The sequence below is a fragment of the Primulina tabacum genome, chromosome 4 (assembly GCF_025594145.1).
Source record: "Primulina tabacum isolate GXHZ01 chromosome 4, ASM2559414v2, whole genome shotgun sequence".
Lineage (NCBI taxonomy): Eukaryota > Viridiplantae > Streptophyta > Magnoliopsida > Lamiales > Gesneriaceae > Primulina > Primulina tabacum.
This window is the reverse complement of record NC_134553.1, coordinates 758,448-778,233: the sequence shown is the minus strand read 5'-3', so window position 1 is coordinate 778,233 and position 19,786 is coordinate 758,448. Positions and strand designations below refer to the sequence as shown.

Below are 19,786 nucleotides of genomic sequence, written 5' to 3'. Positions count from 1 at the left end.
TATTTGGTATTATGCTTTATATTTTACATGAATGATTCATGTATCTGCTAAATTTTTCCGTACAAATCATTTTTTCCTGATTATATTAGATATAGAAATGTGATTTTTCATCTAAAAAAAAGGAAATGTGATTTATTTCTTGTGTCCGAATTTTTTTAAAAATTATGCCACAGTTAATATTTGCTTCATATCTGAAATGATGGGCTGTGACTTTGCTATAGGGTTTCCATTTTAACATGTTTTGAATTGGCTAATCCTTCGAAAAGAACATACTAACATAAAGTGGATATAAATGAAAATCATTTACATTATGAATCTAAAACACATTTAAGATTTCAAATTTAAGTAAAATATGAGAGAAACTCTTGTAGCTATCGCACGATGGCACTAGCTAGTACGGAACCAATTCAAATATATTAATATTAAGGTTAAAATGTTGGATCCTTCCGAGTTACATTATCTATGGCAGTTATGTTTCTCGAGAATTATTCCATTCCATGAGTCAAAGAAATGGCTCATCGAACTTCAAGGCTCAAAAGTGGAAACCAAACACACACCGTTATCAACACAATCCAATAAAATCCACACCTAATTTAGGAAAGTCACGAAAAACCAAAAACAAACGAGAAAATAACGCAGCATCCGCCTCCACTCCTACACTTATTTAACAACTACAAACCAAAACCCAATTGCCCTTTTATTATTACGTCCTTAATTGGCATTCAAACGCCTCAAAGGACGAATGAGCGAGAGAAATATTGAAATAAAAATCAAAGTCCCCCCAAGAAACACAATGGCTTCACCAAGAACCGCAACTGCTTTCTCTATTGCCCTCATCATCACCACCTTCTTCATCTCCTCCGCCACCGCCACTGCCGCCAACCCCTTCTGCAAAACCGCTGATGACGAGACCTTCTGCAACTCTCTCGCAAAGGGAGCCAAAACCTGGGAGCAAGCCATGACTAATGTGCTCAATGCCGCCCTACAGAAGGCCAAAGCCGCCAAATCGATAGCTGACATGGTTGGGTCCAAGCTGCCGTCCAGTTTTCAGCCACAGACAAAAAAATCCATCGACAGCACATGCCATGAAACTTACGAATCCCTGGTTGACAACATCCAATCTTGCCTTGGATTCGTTAAGAATGATCCCGACTCTTCTTTGAGAGTTTACCTGTCTGCAACTTCTTTCTCAGATTGCAAAGATGGGCTTGATGAGTTTGGTATTTCTTCCACGGAGGTGGATCAGTTAACTGCGGAGATACAGAAGTTGAGCAGCACTCTGTTGGCTATTGTTGAGACGAAGCCATGAGTCCCGTTAATTTATTCTCTGAGGTTTTTTATTTAATATCCATTAAATATTAATGCTGTGTTTATTTTTTGTCAATATTTAGTGAGTGGATTAATGTGTAATTGATGAGATATTCACGTTTCCAACAAGGTGGGGTCGTAGAAAAATTTACACGTGCATTTGTTTCAGATTAACTGATCGAAATATAGTATTTTCATGTACTGCCATTTCTGAGTATGGAGATGACCATTCCATTTTATCTGAGATTTGTACTTCGAGATCATGTTCAGCATTAATTATTTATTGTGCATTACAATGCACACAATCATTATTCCATGTGATAGACTAAAGATTCAAATTCGTTGGCAAGGAAAACAGAAAAGATAGTGGTTTGAGGTTACTATGTTGATGTCGAATATGTAAATTAGAACAATGACAAACGAGAGATTGAAATCCACCCACTCCATATATTTGAAATAACTATCAAGCCCAACCAGAAGATTCCAAGGTAGTAAAAGTATATGCATGGTCTTGTCTTCAGCACACTTGTAAATGTACATCCGAGTGTGAATGATAGAGCACAACTAGTTACCGTATATTTATATATAATTGAAGTGTGGTGTCACTTGATAAGCTTCATTTACAGAGCGATATCATATCCCAATTCGTTGATGACGTTGTCAACGGTTGCAATCATCTCTGTCATGTTTAGAAGATCAAACCAAACCTCTACGTAGTTAGGCACAAATCCAAAAGATTTTAATCAATTAGTAATTTCGTTTCGGTTATTTTTTGCTTGTTCCTTTGATGACCAAACAATTCAAAAGAAGATGATTGCTTCTCTAAATTCATACCTTGTAATGAAGTTCCCTCCAGGTATCTCTGTAAGAAAGATAATAACTAATTAATACTGCAGCAATGGTTTTACCAACAATTACTTTGAACCTATATATCTTGGATCTGTGAAATATTTGAAACATGTTACCAGATTAGGTTAAATATTTATCTCAAACTCAATGTGAATGTAAGATATTTACAAAGCTATGGAATCCTGCAAAAAGGAGAGAATATTGTATGGAAAAAAAAAAGAGGGTGTACCATAAATTGGGTTTTAAGATCTTCCTCGTGTTGAATAGGCTTTGCTGCACACAGATAATTAACTGGCAACAGTAAGCCAGAGGACTAGAATTAACAAAACAACTGCGGGCATAGTAAGCATATCACTAATGAGGCAAAGTACCCTCATCAACTGCAGGGGTACAGTTATTCAATAACTGCCTGAAACTGGGAGGAAACGATGCAATTGTCTCTGCGGCTTCTTGAATTTTTATTGTTTCAGGTACAAATTGTTCTTGAACTGCATTAGATTCAAGGACTGGAAGCATTAGCTTGGAACTGGTTTCTGCTGACGCTGTGCACTGCCAATCCCCATCGGACCTGATACTAAACAAGCATGAGATCAGACCTCGTTTTGTAAAAGAATTTATAACCAGAGGTAGACCTTGCCCAGTCACCATCCCACTAAACGTCTTCAAATTTTTTTTGTAATTTTTTAAAAGTTGAAACTATCACTCCTTGATGCAGTAATTCGTTTTGATTGAATTTTCTGGTCCACCCGTATATACTAGTCACTCTTCTTCGTTGTTGACAAAGTTCATTGAAAGGGACAGCGAGAAGTCAACGGTAGATACTTCTACTAACCTGCATGTGGGTCCATCCAAAGGTAATACCTCGGCCTGGGATGATATTTCAGATTTAAGTCCAGGGTACTCAAGCAGTCGGGGATTTTCATTTTGAAAAATTTCCTGAGTAGACATTAGTCACATTATTATACCAAGTGGAAACATATAACTAGTTTCAGGAGCTATAATTATTACCTTCAGAACATTCATGAAGTTTTCTGTTTCAAAGATGGTGAGAAAATGCAGTGCGAATTTCTGGATCTGTGGAGAAGCATAAACTTGAAATTTTATGTGAGGGTAATTCTAAAATGTAGCACAGAATCCTTGAAAAATTATCACGAGGGTCGAAGTTCCAGCAACTTGCCTGACCAATACCGTCTTTATAACTCACAAAGACAGCCCTGCTCCCCCTTGCAGGGAACCCAGACACACATGAAACTTGAGGCCATGAAAAATACATCTTTGAGATGTGATGTTCTTCCTGTAAGACAACTAAAATTTTTAAAATAGTATCCCTGCCAAATTTACTAAATACAGGATACTACACTATCCATGCCCAACCAGGGTATCATTAGACTTGGAGGACAAAATCACGGTTACATTTCTGTTTGCAGAGAACAAGAAGAGTAATGTCAGGGATCCCCTTCTCATTGTGAGAAACATCACAATTGTACTTTTCTTATAAATAGACCTTCCTTTGAAATAACTAAAATTGCGCACGAGCTGTCGTGACAAACTGGATCACATGCAACAAATCGAAAATTCAGAGAATTTGGCATGAATTGAATTCAAAAGTTGGGGCTCACATAAATTAAATGTGGCACCTACTATTTAATTGCCAGTGGAATCCAAAGTAAGCTCTTCTTTGCCAAAAATATTGAGATGAGATTTGGAGGCCACAAATAATTACTTCAAATAACTTTTGTTTCTGTGAACTTCTGTAGCCTTTTCTGAGGATACTTTTAAAGAGAAAATCCAATCGACTATTTCAGATAACATCAAGGTAACAACGTATAAGCAGCACCAAGTCCACTTCTCTCACTGTGAATTACAACTTACACGGAAAATGTATATCTCATTCAATGTAGACATATCAAGCCAAATCAAGTTATGATCAGAAAATGGGCAAGCTACAACATATAGATATTGCTACATGTTAAATAGCAGGAGATTGTTCAATCTTATTCAAGCACCTGAATAACGTACATTAACGACATCACAGGGTACGACATGTCAGAAATATTTACAGGAAATCAATGTGCTGGAGATCGATCTCGTTCAAGCACCTAAATCGAGCCTAAATTCTACACTATATTTTAATTGGTTTGATTCGAGCACTAGTGAAACGATAAAATCACAGACTACATCATATACAGAGAAATTTTTTCCACCGGAATTTTCAACTTACAAGTACGCGAGATCGAAGAGAAATGGTTAGAACTGCGTCATCCAACCCCTCAGCGGTTGGTTGGAATATGAGCTTGAGTGAGGCAGCGGACAAGGTGGTGATCCAAGTGCCTCCTTGATGGCGATTTTTCCAGGCGGCGGAGATAGGAGTGAGAGAAGGATGAATGTGGTTGACAACGGTGGAGCTGTAGTTCATGAAGCGCGCGTATTGAATATTCCATTGATCTATGACCGAGGAGGTTAAGTTGGAGGGATTTGTTTCTGTTGATTCCGCCATTGTCGAATTTTCGAACTGCGGGGAAAATTTGGAGCTGAGCCGTTCATATAGTCGCAATTTTTTGTCGGGTAATTATTAGTTCTACAAAATAAAAATTATATAAGAAATATTACTTATTTATTTAAAAATAAAAAATTGACGTATGCGCCACTTATTTGCCGAGCAAGGAACAATAATACGGCACCCGCATTATTCCACTCACATATTATACAAAGCCAAAAAAAAATTCCCGAAAACGAAAGTATTCTGTTTAATATGGTGGTAAAAATGGCGTGTATTAGATAAATATTAAATTGGATGTTGTAATATCTTGTGATAACATACCGTAGAATAGTATAACACATAAATAATTAAAATACGCACATATATATATATATATATATATATTTATGCACAAGTAAACACACTTACCTTATACCTATGGTAAAATCATTGCTAGAAAAGAAATCGATCTTACATAACCTACACAAGTGAAGGAACGAAAAATATATCGCTTAACAAGTCTAGGAAGCAAATTGTATCCTAAAATCTCAATAATCAAAACACAAGAATATGCAAATATGTGTAGTAGAAATTTGGAGCAACAAAATAACTTTTCAATCAACATTTTGTTCGAGTGTTATCTTCAAATATTTCTAACATAAAGCGTTAACATAGTAAAATTACGATGTTTCGTTTTTGCAAGAAGTAAATTAGTAGACGATTGTCCCCGCGCAATAAGAACTAAGGCTACCGAGGGATGGATTCTACGACATCAACTTAATAAAACAAAGCTGCTGGCATATTCGTTCAATCAAGGGTAAAAAGAATTCATGCTCAAAACAGGCGGCAATCATTTGAGAATGCTGCAACTTAAAACACATACGCAACATACTGGACAAAAAGACAGCAATTCTTAGTCATACTGAAGATCCCAAACATAATAAAAATTATCTCAAGGAGACAAGACAGCAATTAAAGGGGCAAGCTCAGCGGCTTCCAGATATTTGTAGGCTATATGTAATATGTATATATACAGGGACGTTAAAATGATGGATAATCGTGGAATTGCGATTTTAAAATTTTCAAAAAGTTTTATTTTATTTGTTTCTAAACTATTATATTTGTATGATTGACTTCCTGTTCCTGTTCGTAATATTTTTTGAGTTAAAGGTAATTTTTATATAAAACTGTGAATCATTAAATTGAAAATATTAGTAATATTTTTTGCATTTATTTAAATTTTTATATAAATTATAAACCATTATATTGAAAATATTAGTAATTATTTTATCATAATTTGTAATTGTATTTCAAATAATGTGTGTTTTTTTTTAAAAAAAATTAATGATATGATTATATTAAAAAAAAACTAATTATTTGTATAGATAAGGAATTTTTAAATTTTTATATAAATAATAATTTAGCAATTATATTAAATATATATATAATATTTTTATGGAATAGGGTCAGTAGGGTAATAATTTGAAAATTAACTTGTTTAAGAGAATAAAGGTAATACTTACACTAAAAATGGTCACACCAAAATACGATGGCAGCCGTAGCGCTAGTGCTAGTAATTGGGATAAATTTTATGACATTATAATTTAATTTAAATTTAATAATTCACATTTAAATTTAATAATTCTGAATTTAATAAATATATGGATACGAGAATGGAAGAAATAGAATAGATAATAATAAGAAGAAAAACATAGGTGAGGAAAAGTTTGGTTAAATAGGAAGTCATCACATTTAATCATTTTTTACTCTATACTTTATCAAGCTCTGGTGAGGTTAGATTAAAATAACATTTGTGGGATTCGACCATAAATCAATATATATATATATATATATATATATATTTGGAATTTTTTTCCAATGATAAATGATCACACCAACTGGAAATTCCGGGAACAAATTTTCCAAAGTTCAACTTACTGGACACTTGCTGTAAACGTCTAAATATATAAAATAAGAAATAAAGCAAGGAGTTTCGGCTCAAACACTCATAGGCAAACAAGAAAATTATGGCTAATTTTTTGCAGCAATATTTGTTGGCAGAAAAAAATAGAGCATCCTAATTTAATTTATTAGCTTGGTGGTGTTTCGCTGAATATTGGCGGCGGCGGAGTGCTTAGCGCCGCCCTGAAACTCACGGCGGTTGCACCCGATCCCACAGTCCCGCTATCAGTAGCAAGTTTCCCAGCTCCACGATGCCATGACGAGGGAATTGCCCCTGGATTTCCTTTGTTTACAAAAAGAGGAGAAAGAAAAAAACAAATATTAATTTATTTGTACTCTGATCTTTTTGTCAATATATATAATTGACAAAAAGTAAATATATATATATATATATTTACCTGATGATACAAAAGAGGAGCTTGAAAGAGGAAGACCATTAATGCTTAGAATTTGAGACAGAATCAGAACCAGAATTAGACCTTTGCTCTCCATTTTTGGCTTGCAACTCAAACTGGGAACTTCACCAGATTTATTTAAGTAGCGTGGATAGAACAAGTAGATAAAGACGTACATATTTCATTTAATAATTATAACTAATGGGGGGCATCTATTTAAAACCGTGTTGGTAAAAATGGTAGGTGCTGATGTAATGGCCCACACGTCCTTTCTCATTGACAAATATTATATATTAATATTTGTGTATATATACCTAAATAGTCAACATAGAGCAAAAATCAAGAAGTAATAATATACGACTGGTTTCGTTTGGAAATGGGAGGAAACGAAATTTTTTTTTCCTGATTAATTCCTTATAAAAATGGAAAGAAGCACTAGCAAAAAAATAAAATTTATTTGCTTTCACTAAAAAAAAAATCATCGTTTCTCTTAGTTTCTTTTCCGTTCAGACTCCCCAATTTTTCGAGTGATTTTTTTATTTGTGTTTCGCTATATAAAATCTAACTTGAATAATTATATATTTTATTAGTCGGTGATTGTGTTTTGATAGTATTAGTATTGAGTTAGGGTGATAATACAATTGATCTTCCAAAAATTACATAAATCCTCGTATAGTTTTATAAAATGCGTGCTTTTCTCGAAAAAGCAAATCCCTATACTCCAACGTGGTTTCTTTCTTTCTTTCTTTCTTTCACACAAGGCCAAGGCCTTTCTCATTTTGTCTGACGTTTCAATTTACGTGACTCACATGCCCCTGCCCTCCGCTGCCCCGAAACTCAGCCGCCGCTACTCATCCTCATGAAGCAGAAGACATGGCCATGCAAATCAGACAGCCCTCACTTCATAGCTCTCCCTTTCTTAAAAAAACCTCAAACTTCATCAAATTTCACCAAGTCCTACAAAATCTACCTCTCATACTTCACTTCCAAACCGAACCCGTCATCTTCCTTGTTCAAAAGCCCCGATTTTTCCGACCTCCCTTATGATGTTCTTGCGAGAATTACGGCGTTTCCGGACCTGAGGGCTGCTTCCCTTGTTTGCAGAGCGTGGAGGGACGCGCTTAAGCCCTTGCGCGAGGCGATGGTATTCTTGAAATGGGGGAAGAGGTTCAAGCATGGACGTTGGGGGATGAAGGCAAATTTGAGCAAGGCTTTGGATTCTTTCTTGAAAGGTGCGGCGCGTGGCTCCACGCTTGCTTTGGTTGATGCGGGGCTGATTTATTGGGAATTGGGGAGAAGGGAGGAGGGGATTTCTTGGTATAGAAGAGCAGCCGAGCTTGGGGATCCAGCTGGACAGTGTAATTTGGCTCTTTCGTATTTGCAAGGTACTTTGTTTAATTTCTTCTTCTTCTTTTCTTTTTTTTTTTTTTTTTTTTTTTTTGTGCTCGAGGGTTGAATTTGATATCATTTTGTTTTTGTTAAAAAATTATTGAAATTTATTTCGTGCCTCGTGGGCTCAATTTGCATTCTGAATTTGGAATTTGGTTGATGTTCTTTATCATCTAGCCAGAAATTCATGCTTCATTAAGAAATGTGACAGGGTATTTTTGGTTGGAGGGGTCAAAAAGTGGATTGAAGGAGGCTATGCCTTTACCTGTGTTTCCTTGGAAGAAAATGGACGAAAAAGGGGAAAACCAAATGGACTTGCCTCCCTCTTTACCAGCAATTTTCAGCCTTTCAAATATGCGGAGTTGAAAATAAGAAGTTTAGGAGTATTGAATTGATAAGACGCAACACTTTATCTCTCTGTGGTAGTTTTGGTCGTATATATCAATGGCAAGGGAAGGGATTGCCTTTTCCTTTCTTTAAATACAAAACTAAAGAAGAATTTCCCTTGCTTGTGGAAGGATCTGAAATCTTTTTTCCCTGCCTTCTTGTTCATGTATTGAAACCATCGTTTGATGAGTCGTAAAAGAAGTCAAGATTATTTATGGCTTTCATACTTGCGGTGTCTTCCTTTGATGCCAATGTACGGCTTGTGATAACGATTTTGAGTATTTTAAAATGGACGGTTGACTAGGAATAAAATTTTAGTATGCATTTGTGGTGGTGTTTTGGACTTGGTATGTAAGCAGGTGTATGTTAGCATCCGATTATCATCTTTATGCTAGAAATCTTTTTTGTTGCCTTTTATTCTCAGTCAGTAAAATATGATTGATCTTGCAAGTGGTGTTTTCTTTTTTCTTTCACGTGCAAAATTTCATAGTCACAAAGCCGCATTTAGTGATATTAACCATGAAAATAGTGTGCAATGTTAGTGATTCCACTTTCAGTGTTGTCTTGTTTGATTATAGGGATGCAATATTGACCCTAACTGTTTTGAAGAAGAAATATTTTAGATCGGGGAGTAAAAGATAGCAGTAGTCCAAATATTTTAAGCTGGTAGCCGATATTCCAAATAAATAAATGAAAGACCTCATTTCATTCTCTCTCGCCGTGCCATCACTTGGTAGCAGCATGATACCACACACGCGCACACACACACACACATATATTTATCGGTTTATGTAATTCATTGAGATTGCATTACTACTTGCACAGGAAGGGGAGATGCTGAAGGCTGTGGTGTACCTAGAGCTGGCAACGAGGTCTGGCGAGAGGGCTGCAGCTCATGTGAAAAACATTATACTTCAGCAACTTTCTGCATCGTCATTCAATAGAGCAATGTTTCTTGCTGACAATTGGCGTGCTTTGCCTTCCACTTGCTGAATCTTTGTTTGACACTTTTACTTGCATATTTCGTACCTAGGATAGCTCTTCATTTTGTATATACTGAGTTGCATCTACTGAGAATACCAGGTGTAATGTGAATTGTATGAAACTTGATCCTTTTTTACTGACTGTTGCTATAAAGTTGGTCATGTATCAAATTGGCTTATATGGTAAAAGGTAGAGAATTATTTGTATCTTGTGGTACTTCTCAAGAGTGGAGAGTGCTTAAATGTTTAATTGTTCTCGAGCAGTGAATTCGAGCTTGCATATCTGATCGACTCAGACTCGATCCATTATTATATTATGCTCGAATTCAACTTTCATATGTACCAAGTTGCTCCGGCTTTAAAAGTTTGAAATTTCAAGTTATTCTCTCAGGTAGACCTCATAATCTTATGTAATAATTTTTTTACAAAATTTTTTTATGTAATAAGAGTTAAAAATAAAACTTTATAAAAATTAACTTTATATCTCGAGTTCGAGTAAATTGATAAGCATTGAAACCTAGGTTACATATTCACGAGTTTTAAATCAAGAAAGCAGCTGTGTTTCATTAGAAGCAGCTTTGTTTCATTAGTTTAAATCATGTGCTTGATTAAAATGAACGATTGCATATTACTCTGTTGATTAGATATATATCAGATTTAGTGTGCCATAACTGCATAAATAATCCAAAAAACCATTTCACAAAAGTTACTAGAAACAGGGGAGAAACTGATAAATGTGTGCTTTCTGCTGCAAATTATCGAGCAACGGAATTAAAAATCCCAAAGAATAGGGTTCAAACGCGATAATGCATCACTCCCCTGACAACTTAAGCATAATTAAACAATAGCTCTTTATGCAATCCCTTTCCTATTCACAAAAAACTTCAAAAAACGTGACCTAAAACTGCCTTGTATTAAGCACACCAGAGTGGGACTGGTGAAACACACTTAGATGGTATATTGCCTGGGATATCAGTTCTCTCAATTCAGGATGATGAACAACAAATACTCGGTCCACCCCCTCCAAAACATTAAGTACCCCCAATCTCTCCAAATCTTCACTCTTTCCAGCATGAATCGCAAGATAACAGAGAAGAATTAGACCATGCAACCGTGTCCTTCCATCTCCCCTCAACAATCTCATTAGAGGAGGAACGCCTCTAAATTCGATAATTGTCTTAGAATGTTCTACACAAAGAAAATTCTCGGAAGACACAAACTTCACAAGTGAAATAACGGCTTCTGTAGCCACGTCCTGATTCTTGTGGCTAAGTTGTATGACTAAGGGACCAATGACCCTTGTCTCCCTGGCTGGAAATGTTCGAGCCAAGTAACCTATAGCCCGTATAGCTGCAAATTGCAACGTTGGCTGATCAGCATTGTTAATCACCTTTAGAAGCTGGTCCACAACTGCCTTAGCAGCTGGGGAATTTGTTTTGAAAGTCGATCTTCTGAGGTCTGCATTAGATTCAGCCGCAGCAGTTATCTCCATTATTGTCATCAAGCAATTGCTCAACAGCTCCCCCTCTTCCGTCTCAACAAGCTTAGCCAAACAAAGCAACCCTTTAGTCTCTGAGATCCTCCGACTATTTAACACGCTCCCCCTTGCCAACATCCATAATGCCTCTGCACAACTAATTTTAAGCTTAAGTTTCACCTCTGGCTTCTCATTCTCCCTCTCCTTGTGATGATTACCTCTAACCGAGTAATGATTATGCAAAGGCGATGATCCAATCCCTGGCTTGTATATATTATTCTTTTCACATTCTTGGTTAATCTGAACAATAGAATGAATACTTTGTTTCCCGAATTTGAGCTTAGAATCATCAACGAATAAATCAAATGCTAAAATCGTCACAAGCGGCCTAATCACGTTCTCCTCAGCAAAACCTTCCCGAACAAGAAGGGAGTTTTCAGCCATTCTCGCCACTAACTTCGCCACCCTTGTTTGAACCCTCATTGGTGACTCGCTTAAAACTTGAACGATTGCGAGAGTTCCTAACTCACTGGCGATAACTTGGACCCTATCAGCATTATCAGCTAGATGATAAAGTGCGGTGGCTGCTGCAATTTGGCCTTCTTCTGAGGAGCTATCTTTCAAGAGCTTTAGTAAAGGCAGAAGTCCCCTTTCATCAACTATCATCTGTTTATTTCTATCATTATCCCTAGCTAAAGAAGCTAATTCATTGGCAGCTTCGATTTTATCTTGCAATTGTCCCACATACAACGCGGAAATAAATGACCAAACCCAAGAAAGTATAGGATCGTTACTAGCAATGGGAGGCAATGTAAGAACAATACCTCCGTCAACTATGCTCAAAACCCACCTCATATCAGCAACAGATGAGTCCAGAAGATTGAGCAACTTCCGAAAATCAGCGGCGGAGACTATTGTCATGACGCGGCGGAGGATATTCCGCCTCCGGCATTTGTTGACTAGGGTTCTTGATTTTTCAAGATTCTTGGACACGTCATCTGTGATGCGCCGGAGGGGTCGGTCATAGAAGGTGCTTCCGGCGGCGTTGGAGGTGGCGAGACGGGCGGCCGAGCGGAGCATCTGGCAGAGACGTTCGACTTGTTTTCCAACCTCGGAGCACTCGAATTTGAAGAACTTTGCTTCCTTAACTGATTCGTGAATCTTATCGGATAGAAGGATCGGGAACGACAAGACATCTTCGATCCGCTTTTCTTGATGCTCGATTGCTTTGTGGTTATCTTGGGGTTGTAGTTTTGGAGGGGTTATTGCAGCCGCCATTGTCGATGAATGAAGAAAGTAAGTTTGCGGATTTTAGAGGAATTTTGAACTGGAATTTTCGGTTGGATCAAGGAATCTATGTGGTTGACGTGTTGGGAAGACTGGATAGTAGACAGTTATTTCTGAGTTCTTACGTCTGTCTCATTAGACATTATTAAGTCGAAAATTAATAAATTTTTTAGAACATAATTATTATTAAAATCAAATAATATTTCTATAATACATATATATCTTTTCAATAATTACTTTTTTAAATATATAATATTATAAAATTAAAAAATTTGAGAGAGATGACCATGGAAATAGTCGATGAAGCTTTCGAGAGATATTAATTAAAAATAGACTCAGTCAACAATTTTTTGGGAAATCAGAATTTGGAGGGTATATTTGAAATATAAAGGAGAATGTCATTTTTATAACACAAAGTTTGATTGACTCACGTCTCAATTTCATGAGACCTAACTTTTATTTAAGGTATTTATAAAAAAAATTATTATTTTTATATCGAAAATATTAATTGTCATTGTAAAAAATAAATAAAATGACCCGTATTATAGATAAAGATCTGTCCCAAAAAAAATATTATTATTTTTAGATATAATGAATGACTAAAATTAGATAACTAAAAAATAAAGATGGAGGACAAAATTAGTATTGAAATATCCGAGTAATACATAGTCGGAACCATTTCTCACAAAATCCAAATTTCGAGTGTTCGAGGTCTGTGATTAACATGACGTCTTTCTACACGACGCGCAATCCGTTGTGTGGTGCCTCATCGATACAACACACACCCGCAAGAAACAATTTACCATTCTGGTGCATAGAGAAAGGGCAACCTTTTTTTCTATAATTTCCAGTAAAATTATCACTAATGGCCCTCACAATATGCAATCTTCAACCCCTTCTCGTGTTTCCACTCCGACAAAGAAAAATCCCTTCAAAAGTTCGATTTATAAGAGCCCACGTCAACCCAGAAAAGTCCCGAATCCAGTTGTTTTCTTCTTACAAAACTTACCATTGCATTTTCCGGGTAAAATCAGCTTCAGTAAACGGGTACCCTATTAGCAGTGATGACAGTAAATCATCCCAAGAGTATGCACGAGTAGCTTTGAGCGATAAATTGAAGAATTGGATTAAACTTGTGAGAGAAATTTTTCCCGGTGGAGAGTGGTGGAGGCTCTCTAGCGAGGAGATTGATCTTGGGCTTTCGTCTAAACCGGTGACAGTTTTACGGGCTCTTCAGAAAATGTGGGAGTTGATAGCCCAGGATCGATGGGTTGTTTATACGGCTTTTGCCACACTCATTGTTGCAGCTGTATGTGACATTCAGTATTAAATTCTTAGTTGTGTTAAAGAACTGTGATATGGACTCGAGTTGTATTCATATGTTAAAAAAATATGCTTTGTTATGTTGTTTAGGTCGACAAAATTGTATATTTTTTCAGAAGATTACAAGCAGTCAGGAATATTCAAAAGTTCATGAACTCCAAATTAAAGTAGTTAGAGTGATTAGTTTTGCTGGTGATATGATGGTTGCCTCCTAGTTCAAACGCAATTATCCCCACCTTTTCAGAAGTTTTGAAGTGTTTTAGCTTTATTTGGTTTGTTTTGACTGATTGTAAAGCATGAAGTGTTGTTTGTTTTGTCCTGAATTCTTTCCTTCCTGAATCTCGTTCTTATGCTTCAGCTTTCAGAGATATCCATTCCACATTACCTGACCGCATCAATCTTTTCTGCTGAGAGTAGTAAAACTGCCCTGTTCCATCAGAATGTGCGCCTACTGGTTATGCTATGTATTATGGCAGGAGTATGCAGGTTGACATCTAAACTGCAGTGTCCCCCTTATTGTAGTATGCAATATTGGGTTGCTGGCCTTAAACCTGTCATGTACAACGTTACACAGTTGGTTGTATATACTGCTGATCTTGTTCAATATTTTAAACTTACAGTGGCATACGTGGTTGCATGTTTGGCATTGCGAATATGATCCTAGTGAGTACTCTGACCATTATGTTCTTTAATCTACATCATCTTTCGACATTTGAATCCATTGGAACGTAGCAAGAGAACTGCGAGCTGCCACACGTTCTGCAAAGAAAAGATAAAATATTACTAGCAAGATGCTGTTGTTATTTTCTTTTCTCGAAGGAACTTACATAAATAAGATATAGATAAGTCAGTCAAAGAGTACATTTGGATTGAGTAACTCTTATTAAAATAGGTTTTTGCTTAAAAAAATATTTGTGTTTCAATGGAGAAGCCGACTTAAAACCACTTTTTCAGCAGATGGAAAATGTGACTTTTGAGTTTCTGCTTGAGCCTTTCCTTGAAAAAGAAAGAAAAGCTCTTTTTTACTATTACTAAACTTAAAACTATTTCTAAAAGCTCTTTAAAAGGCTGATCTGTTGAATTTTCTATCCAAACTAGCCCAAAGAGAGAGCTTCAGTGCCATAGCTCACAAATAACTAGTTCTTATAAAAGGGTGTGCTATTTCTTGATAACAGGAGAGCAAATCCATTCATTTCTCGTTGAAGAAGTTGACAGTGGATTTTATCATCTAATATTTTCACATACCATGGCTCCTCCCAGTTCATACACAAAATTCAATGTGTTCAAAATCCTTTGCACATATATTATCATGATATTTATTTATCATATTTTAACTCATGGTATGGTAACTATATGGTGTGATCTCAATGGTTAGGTAAAGCGACTGAGGGAAAGAGTATACTCCACCCTTCTTCTTCAGGTTGTTGGGCTAACCTACTTGTTTATGGAATATTCCGTCTTTTCATCTGCATCCTCATAGCTTGATTCTTTTGTGAATAATACATATGATATTTATTCATTCCATGTACATTCTTTGTAGGATACATCATTTTTTGATTCAGAAACAGTAGGTGGTTTGACGAGTAGGCTTGGGTCTGACTGCCAACAAGTTTCTCGCGTCATAGGAAATGACCTAAATCTCATATTGCGGAATGTACTTCAGGTTGGTTTGTTATATTAACATTAACATATATTCTCCAGATTGGCTATCAAGTGATAACTATTTTCTTTGTATAGGGGACCGGCGCTTTGATCTACCTGTTGATTCTGTCACTGCCACTTGGATTATTTGTATTGGGCATTTGTGCCTCACTCTTGAGCATCATGCTTGTATATGGCATGTAAGAATTTGTTGGCTACTTTTCGTGTGCTCACTGATCTTCAGGAAAATATGTGATCTTTGATTTACATTTGATGACAACAAATAACAGAAGAGATGATCTTTGACGATAGTATTTAAATGAAACTGATTCTCACTCCTAGATTATTCTAACTTCACCGTTTACATATATTAATTTATATTGTTAGATTTAGTCTAGCTTTAGTTGCATTGATGATTATCTTCTCGTACAGGTATCAGAAGAAATCTGCTAAGTTAATTCAAGAGTTCACGGCTTCTGCCAATGAAGTAAAATCAAGATTTTCTTAGTTAACAGTTCATCTGCACTGCATCTTGTTGCCTAATTGTCACATATTATATACTGTCCATGTGTTCCATTGTAGGTTGCGCAAGAGACATTTTCTTTAATGAGAACCATTCGAGTTTACGGAACAGAGAAACTAGAATTTGGAAGGTGACTTCCACTGTAACTTTTTGACGATATATTAATTTTGACGTTACGGCGATGTGAAAAGTATCTACTTTTCATGATGTATAGATATCAAAAATGGTTGGAGAAACTAGCTGATATTAGCTTACGACAAAGTGCTGCTTATGGGGTTTGGAACTTCAGCTTCAACACGCTGTATCACTCAACACAGGTTAAGTAATTTAATGAGAAAACTCCTTGCCGTCCTACTTTTTTTGCTTAGTTTATATCTGGATTGTGCTCTCCTAGTAAATATGTAAAATGGAAATATTTATGGTCTCGATTCATTGATGCGTAGTTCTGTTTGATGCTTATTACTTAGAAGTGTTGAATTTCATAGGTTATTGCTGTGCTGATAGGAGGAATGTCTATTATTGCTGGTCATATTACGGCGGAGCAGCTTACAAAGTTCGTATTGTACAGTGAATGGCTAATCTATTCGACATGGTGGATTGGAGACAATTTATCGTCATTGATGCAGTCCGTAGGAGCAAGCGAAAAAGTTTTTCAATTGATGGATCTTTCACCTAGCGATCAGTTTACTGCAGAAGGCATGCACTTCTCAACACTTAACCTGAATATTTAAGTAGTCCATTAATGCAGCATATCCGGAAAAAGTGATTTTTTGTTAATGATTATGTTATGACTTTGTACAATTTACTCAAAACCTCATATTCTTATTTATTTACTTTTTCTTTAGTCAGTTAGTCACTCTAACGTGTTCCAGGATCAAAGTTGCAAAAGTTGAAGGGACAAGTTGAATTTAGTGATGTGACCTTTTACTATCCATCAAGAACCTCGGTGAGATTTTCATTTCTGACATTGTCAAAATTTGTTTTCTTGTATACCATGAAGCTCTCTTTCTTGCATACTACATAGAGCATAGGCAGAAGCAAACTATGGATTTAGGATGAGGGCTATACAGCGCCAAGGGGGTGAAGAGAACTCAATTTAAGGAAAAAAAACATAAAATTTCAATTTTTTATTTAATTTGAGGGGTGGGACTTTTGCCCCTGTCTGTAGGAACGACTTTATGGTATACGATAAGTCCATGATTCACGTCTTCCAGTTTTAAATACTAGAAAATCCAGACTATTCAGCTGCTTGTGTATTTCTTAGAAAGTAGAAAAGCCAATATTTAATTTATCGACAACAATAGGAGCTAACATCACCGTGAGATTTTTATGAGTTGTATAAGTTGCTTTCGATTTTGACGTATCTGCCTGTCCATCCATTCCTCGGAGCTAAGCTGATTCTTGATAGTCTATAATTGGCTAATCGTACCGAGAAAAATTTGTCCACTACAAGTTGAATATGTACAAAATTGTCTACCACTATATTTTTTCAATTTACACTGCGATGGAAAATGCAATATCGTGATGTCCCTTCTTTGTTCAATGGAGCTTGAATTTTGTATTTGTTATGATTTATATCTTTTTTCCCCAAGAGAACAGGTTTCTGTACTGCAAGATTTCAACCTAGTGCTGCATCCTGGGGAAGTAGTTGCTATTGTGAGTGTACTTTTTTTAAAGTTGTGAAAGTATTACAACTTTTTTGTAAGTTGTGAAAGTACTACAAAACTCTCTGGATATTTTCTGGATTTTGTATCCCTTGATTTATTATTTGTTAATAATGACCTGAAGTCATGAAATTACCTCTTCGCTACGATAATTTTTCAAGGTCGGCCTCAGTGGTAGTGGAAAGAGCACTATAGTGAACCTTCTACTTCGTCTTTATGAACCTACCAAGGGTCAGGTATTGTTCGAAAGTAGACCTTTGTTCATGTAAGTTAAGAAATATATTTGTGTCGGACAATTTCACTTTGTGGCGGTTTGTGTTGGTTGTAAGTTTTATTAATATAGTTCTTGTCTCAAGTGTAGATACTGATTGATGGCTACCCTCTGAAAGGACTGAACATCAAGTGGCTGAGAGAAAGAATCGGATACGTTGGACAGGTACTTTGTAGTAACTTTTATCCTGAACAAAATATAAGTTTCTGTAAAACGTATCATTTGTTTTTCATATAAGTAGGAACCTCGCCTCTTCCGTATGGATGTCAGTTCAAATATAAGATATGGATGTCCCCGAAGTATTAGCCAGCAGGACGTGGAATGGGCAGCTAAGCAAGCCTCCGCCCACGAATTCATCTTGTCTCTTCCTAATGGTTACCAAACACTCGTCGATGATGATTTGCTCAGTGGGGGACAAAAGCAACGAATTGCAATTGCTAGGGCCGTTCTTAGAGATCCTGGTATCTTGATTCTTGATGAAGCTACTAGTGCATTGGATGCTGAAAGCGAGCACAATGTTAAGGTAAAAATGGGCCCGTGAGGAAGTAGAAAAAATGTTTGCACACTTATTCACTGACTTATTGTTGTATATAGGGGATTCTCCGATCAGTACAAAGTGGACAAGAAACCAAGAGAACGGTTGTCATAATTGCTCATAGGTTAGTTGTCTAACGGCCGTGTAATGAGCTGTCCTGTATCAGATTGTGGGGATATATGAATGGCTTTATATGATTACTCTTCTAACAACTTGAGTTTACCATTATTTATGTAAGCTAGCTGAAGACTTTTTTGTTGGTGACTTCCTTGCATAGGCTTTCAACAATCCAAGCTGCGGATAGAATAATAGTGATGGATGGTGGCAAAATTGTCGAGGTATGTCTCGGTGCTTGATTTTAAATGATACATGATTCGTTCATCTTGCTTATTTCATGGATTCCAAGCACAATTTTTAGATGGGTAACCACTTGGAGCTTCTACAAAGAGATGGCTTGTATGCACGATTAATCAGAAGGCAGGCCGATGCTGTTGCATGATCTGCACAGCCAGCATATATTTACTTAAAGAAAGACACGCTTTCGCTCCTACAAGGTTTGAATCATATGACATAAGCAGAAGACAATGACCATTAATACTCTCAATCATAATTAGAGTCACCCCGGTATTCTAAATTGGGATTCTACAGCAGTTAAGCTCCTCGACTTTTTTTGACACGAGGATGGAGGCTACATGTTTCTCAGTGAAGAGATTTCTTGTCCATCGTGGTGGTTCTTGGATTCTTTCCATCGAGAAGTATAGAGTTGGCTTTCATGACATGTCGCTCTTTTCACAGAGAAAAGCAATGCCAATTATTCATTCTTGTTTAATGCCTATATTTCACTTGACATGGTGCAGTTATTAATTTTTGGCATTTCAGATGTTACTAAAGATTTGTGTTGTAATCTTAGGAATTATGAATAATATCACTTTAATCTTGAATTAGAATAGAAGTGATAATAAAAAAGAATTAGAAATCTAACAGAATTTATAATGCTATTGTTTGAAAAATAGGAATGTATATTGTGATAATTTGAGGTATTAAAAAACCATCTACTTCCAAACTTTCAATATCAACTTTATATTTTTTATTACAATCGGTGGAGAAGCGAGTCTTGAACTTGAGATTTGTTTCATTTTTTGGGTAGCTTAGCTTGATGTCGTCACTCTACCGGGCATGGCGAGCTCAGCTCGTTGTTCCACTAACCTAAACATGACAAATAAATTATAAGGAGATGATTTTAATTTCATAAATTTGTAATTATTTTTAATCATAAAATTAAATTCTTTCAAATTCATAGCTTGTTTCGTTTT

The 19,786-nt window shown here is 36.2% G+C and overlaps 4 protein-coding genes across 8 annotated transcripts; 2 read left to right on the top strand and 2 right to left on the bottom strand.

Annotated features, from left to right (window-relative positions):
- Window positions 1-784: 784 nt before the first annotated feature.
- On the bottom strand, window positions 785-4,853 carry LOC142542151 (protein POOR HOMOLOGOUS SYNAPSIS 1-like). 3 transcript variants are annotated; one of them, XM_075648635.1, is made up of 8 exons: window positions 4,379-4,853; window positions 3,335-3,451; window positions 3,166-3,231; window positions 2,990-3,093; window positions 2,529-2,731; window positions 2,387-2,448; window positions 2,143-2,170; window positions 785-1,987 (listed from the first exon to the last, which is right to left on the bottom strand). In XM_075648635.1, exons 1-8 carry the CDS (start codon window positions 4,652-4,654, stop codon window positions 1,929-1,931), a joined length of 915 nt encoding a protein of 304 aa, XP_075504750.1. In that variant the 5' UTR covers window positions 4,655-4,853; the 3' UTR covers window positions 785-1,928. The 3 variants fall into 3 exon arrangements, with proteins under 3 accessions (XP_075504750.1, XP_075504752.1, XP_075504751.1); XM_075648637.1 differs by having other exon boundaries at window positions 2,387-2,430; XM_075648636.1 differs by having other exon boundaries at window positions 2,529-2,725.
- A 2,880-nt stretch (window positions 4,854-7,733) lies between these two features.
- Window positions 7,734-9,933, top strand: LOC142542150 (F-box protein At1g70590-like). 3 transcript variants are annotated; one of them, XR_012819478.1, is made up of 3 exons: window positions 7,734-8,378; window positions 8,594-8,804; window positions 8,835-9,447. XR_012819478.1 is itself a non-coding variant. In XM_075648634.1 (2 exons), exons 1-2 carry the CDS (start codon window positions 7,853-7,855, stop codon window positions 9,711-9,713), a joined length of 645 nt encoding a protein of 214 aa, XP_075504749.1. In that variant the 5' UTR covers window positions 7,734-7,852; the 3' UTR covers window positions 9,714-9,933. The 3 variants fall into 3 exon arrangements, 2 of the variants coding, with proteins under 2 accessions (XP_075504749.1, XP_075504748.1); XM_075648634.1 differs by lacking the exons at window positions 8,594-8,804; window positions 8,835-9,447 and adding an exon at window positions 9,595-9,933; XM_075648633.1 differs by having other exon boundaries at window positions 8,594-9,447.
- A 514-nt stretch (window positions 9,934-10,447) lies between these two features.
- Window positions 10,448-12,635, bottom strand: LOC142542149 (uncharacterized). The gene has a single exon (XM_075648632.1). The coding sequence runs from the start codon at window positions 12,505-12,507 to the stop codon at window positions 10,651-10,653; it is 1,857 nt and encodes a 618-aa protein (XP_075504747.1). The 5' UTR covers window positions 12,508-12,635; the 3' UTR covers window positions 10,448-10,650.
- Window positions 12,636-13,203: 568 nt separating this feature from the next.
- LOC142542148 (ABC transporter B family member 26, chloroplastic) lies at window positions 13,204-19,414 on the top strand. The gene is made up of 18 exons (XM_075648631.1): window positions 13,204-13,825; window positions 14,198-14,325; window positions 14,460-14,502; window positions 15,215-15,259; window positions 15,380-15,502; window positions 15,577-15,680; window positions 15,913-15,967; window positions 16,063-16,133; window positions 16,218-16,320; window positions 16,489-16,699; window positions 16,876-16,949; window positions 17,603-17,659; window positions 17,829-17,903; window positions 18,029-18,103; window positions 18,180-18,461; window positions 18,533-18,597; window positions 18,751-18,811; window positions 18,892-19,414. Exons 1-18 carry the CDS (start codon window positions 13,382-13,384, stop codon window positions 18,970-18,972), a joined length of 2,097 nt encoding a protein of 698 aa, XP_075504746.1. The 5' UTR covers window positions 13,204-13,381; the 3' UTR covers window positions 18,973-19,414.
- The last annotated feature ends 372 nt before the right edge of the window (window positions 19,415-19,786 follow it).

Excerpts from the sequence above, each read along its gene's own strand:
- LOC142542151 (XM_075648635.1), bottom strand. The coding sequence starts at position 4,654 with ATGGCGGAATCAACAGAAACAAATCCCTCCAACTTAACCTCCTCGGTC. Across the intron at positions 2,449-2,528 it reads TACCCCTGCAGTTGATGAGG|TTAATTATCTGTGTGCAGCA; the intron begins GTACTTTGCCTC and ends TACTGTTGCCAG. Across the intron at positions 2,171-2,386 it reads ATCTTAAAACCCAATTTATG|AGATACCTGGAGGGAACTTC; the intron begins GTACACCCTCTT and ends TCTTTCTTACAG.
- LOC142542149 (XM_075648632.1), bottom strand. The coding sequence starts at position 12,507 with ATGGCGGCTGCAATAACCCCTCCAAAACTACAACCCCAAGATAACCAC.
- LOC142542150 (XM_075648633.1), top strand. The coding sequence starts at position 7,853 with ATGAAGCAGAAGACATGGCCATGCAAATCAGACAGCCCTCACTTCATA. Across the intron at positions 8,379-8,593 it reads GGCTCTTTCGTATTTGCAAG|GGTATTTTTGGTTGGAGGGG; the intron begins GTACTTTGTTTA and ends GAAATGTGACAG.
- LOC142542148 (XM_075648631.1), top strand. The coding sequence starts at position 13,382 with ATGGCCCTCACAATATGCAATCTTCAACCCCTTCTCGTGTTTCCACTC. Across the intron at positions 13,826-14,197 it reads CCACACTCATTGTTGCAGCT|CTTTCAGAGATATCCATTCC; the intron begins GTATGTGACATT and ends CTTATGCTTCAG. Across the intron at positions 17,904-18,028 it reads ATGAACCTACCAAGGGTCAG|ATACTGATTGATGGCTACCC; the intron begins GTATTGTTCGAA and ends TCTCAAGTGTAG.